Source organism: Beta vulgaris, chromosome 3 (genome assembly GCF_026745355.1).
Source record: "Beta vulgaris subsp. vulgaris cultivar EL10 chromosome 3, EL10.2, whole genome shotgun sequence".
NCBI lineage: Eukaryota > Viridiplantae > Streptophyta > Magnoliopsida > Caryophyllales > Amaranthaceae > Beta > Beta vulgaris.
Window position 1 is genome coordinate 52,355,960 of NC_079204.1, and position 2,087 is coordinate 52,358,046.

The 2,087-nt window shown below is 38.1% G+C and overlaps 1 protein-coding gene across 1 annotated transcript; it reads right to left on the reverse strand.

Annotated features, from left to right (window-relative positions):
- Nucleotides 1-764: 764 nt before the first annotated feature.
- On the reverse strand, nucleotides 765-1,289 carry LOC104889592 (uncharacterized). Its single transcript, XM_010674849.2, has one exon. It carries the CDS (start codon nucleotides 1,287-1,289, stop codon nucleotides 765-767), a length of 525 nt encoding a protein of 174 aa, XP_010673151.2.
- Nucleotides 1,290-2,087: the final 798 nt, after the last annotated feature.

Genomic DNA, 2,087 nt, shown 5'->3' on the forward strand with positions numbered 1-2,087 from the left:
TATGTGAAGCACCTTCCTCAATTTCATTCCATTCCCAAGCTTCACATCACCAGTGTGGGATATAACAGATGTCTCACCAGTGGGAAGATTTATTTTATGTTCCTTCCCAGTTTCAGTAGCCTTTTCAAGCATATCAAGACATCCAGTCATGTGGTCTGAAGCTCCAGAATCCAAATCCATTCCTTTTTCACAGAATCAGCAAAATTGCAAGTCACCATTCCAGCATAATTGTAGTCCATTTCATCATCAGTTTCAGAGTTAGAGACCTTAGATGGTGTAGGAAGAAGTCTCATCAGTTGCTCAAGCTGTTGAGGTGTGAAAGTTGCACCACTCACATTGTTTCCTCCACTGGTCCTTATATCAATATTGCTTTTTACATTGGCTGCACTTCTTCCACCTCTGTTGCTTCTTCCACCTCTATTCCATCTTCCACCTCTGCTACCATTATATCCTTCTCTGAATCTCTCCTTTTGAGCCCTTGGATGTCCAGGTGGATAACCCACAACTCTCCAACATTTCTCCTTACTATGACCATTTTTTCCACACACACTACAAGACGGTTCTACATTGTTACTCAACATTGCTGCACTCTCTACTTCTTCCTTAAATGGCTTTAGGATTTCTCTTTGATTTTCCTCCTGATGTAGGTAGCTACATGCAGTCTCTACACTAGGTAGAGGAGTCATCATCAGTAGATGACTTCTTTGGACTCCATATATGTTATCAAGCCCATTCAAGAATTGAAACAATCTTTGTTCTTCCATCTAAAGGTTCAAGGCTGAGATGAATGCATTTATATCTTCTGTCATAGTGGTAATTGGTGGAAGAGAGTTTAACTGCTCAAGCTCCTCCCATCTGCTTCTCATTTCAGTGTAATACTCAGTTACACTTTTCCCTTCCTGTTTGGTTTCATATAGCTCTTTACTGAGACTATACTTCCTAGACCCATTACTCACTAAAAATCTATGTTCTAACTGCATCCAAATGGCTGCAGCAGTATTCAAGAACATTACAGATTTTTTAATAGGTTCACTCACATTCCCTATTAACCATGATATTACCATGCTATTGCATGTATCCCATGCTTCTTGCTTTACTAAGTCAGCTGCATCTCTCTTTACACTTCCAGTAACAAACCCCAGTTTTCTTTTAGATGCAAGACTAATTTCAAGAGATCTTTTCCAAGACCTGTAATTAGAGGCTCCTTCCAGTTTCTCTACCGTGATGGAGTTTGTTCCATCTGAAGGATGAAGGTAAAGGGGACTACTGGAGTCTATTCCAGGCACCATTTTAAGAGATTGAGAATATTTAAGGAAGGCAGCAAAACAACAGGATCTTTACTCACCTCCTATGAGTATTTTAATATTGCTAAAGCTAGAGACTTTAAATAAGCTAAAGTTAGAAACTTTTTCTTGCTTTCTTTTCTCACTGACTAAGAATGAGTAGAGAAAATGAGCTGAATAATACCTGGAAACTCTGATACCATGTTGACAGAATGATAGTCATGAATGCTGATAAGACTAAGTAAATGGTGAGATATTTTCAGCTCAATTTCCAGCGCCTCCTTTTTCATTTCATTTCTGTTGTCTCAAAATAAGGTTGCTCTCTCTTTAAATAGAGAGACCTCAGTTTAGAATCCCTAGGTTACAAAATAAAGGGAAGCAATAAAGGCATGCCACATGTCCTACACTAGCAGACAAAATAACAGATATCTTTCCTAGGACCACACAGAATAAAAGGTGCCATTACATAGAGTGGGCTGCTGGCATGTAGTACAAAGTACATATTTGGACTGTATCTCTCAACAGGATAAGCTGCGATTTCAGAATTAGAGCAAGCAAATACAGAAGAGACTCAACATGTACAATCCATTAACTTTCTTTCCTACAACAAGTATTGTATCATGTGAGGAATTTTTAATCACACAATCCTTCACAGCAAACAACACCAACAATCCAGCATCAAGTAACAATTTACCAACACTTAATAAATTATGTTTAAACTTTGGAAGTAGCAGAACATTTTTCAATAAAATCCATCAAACAAAGCAACTTCACCAATCTCAGTCACATAATTACAAGTTCCAT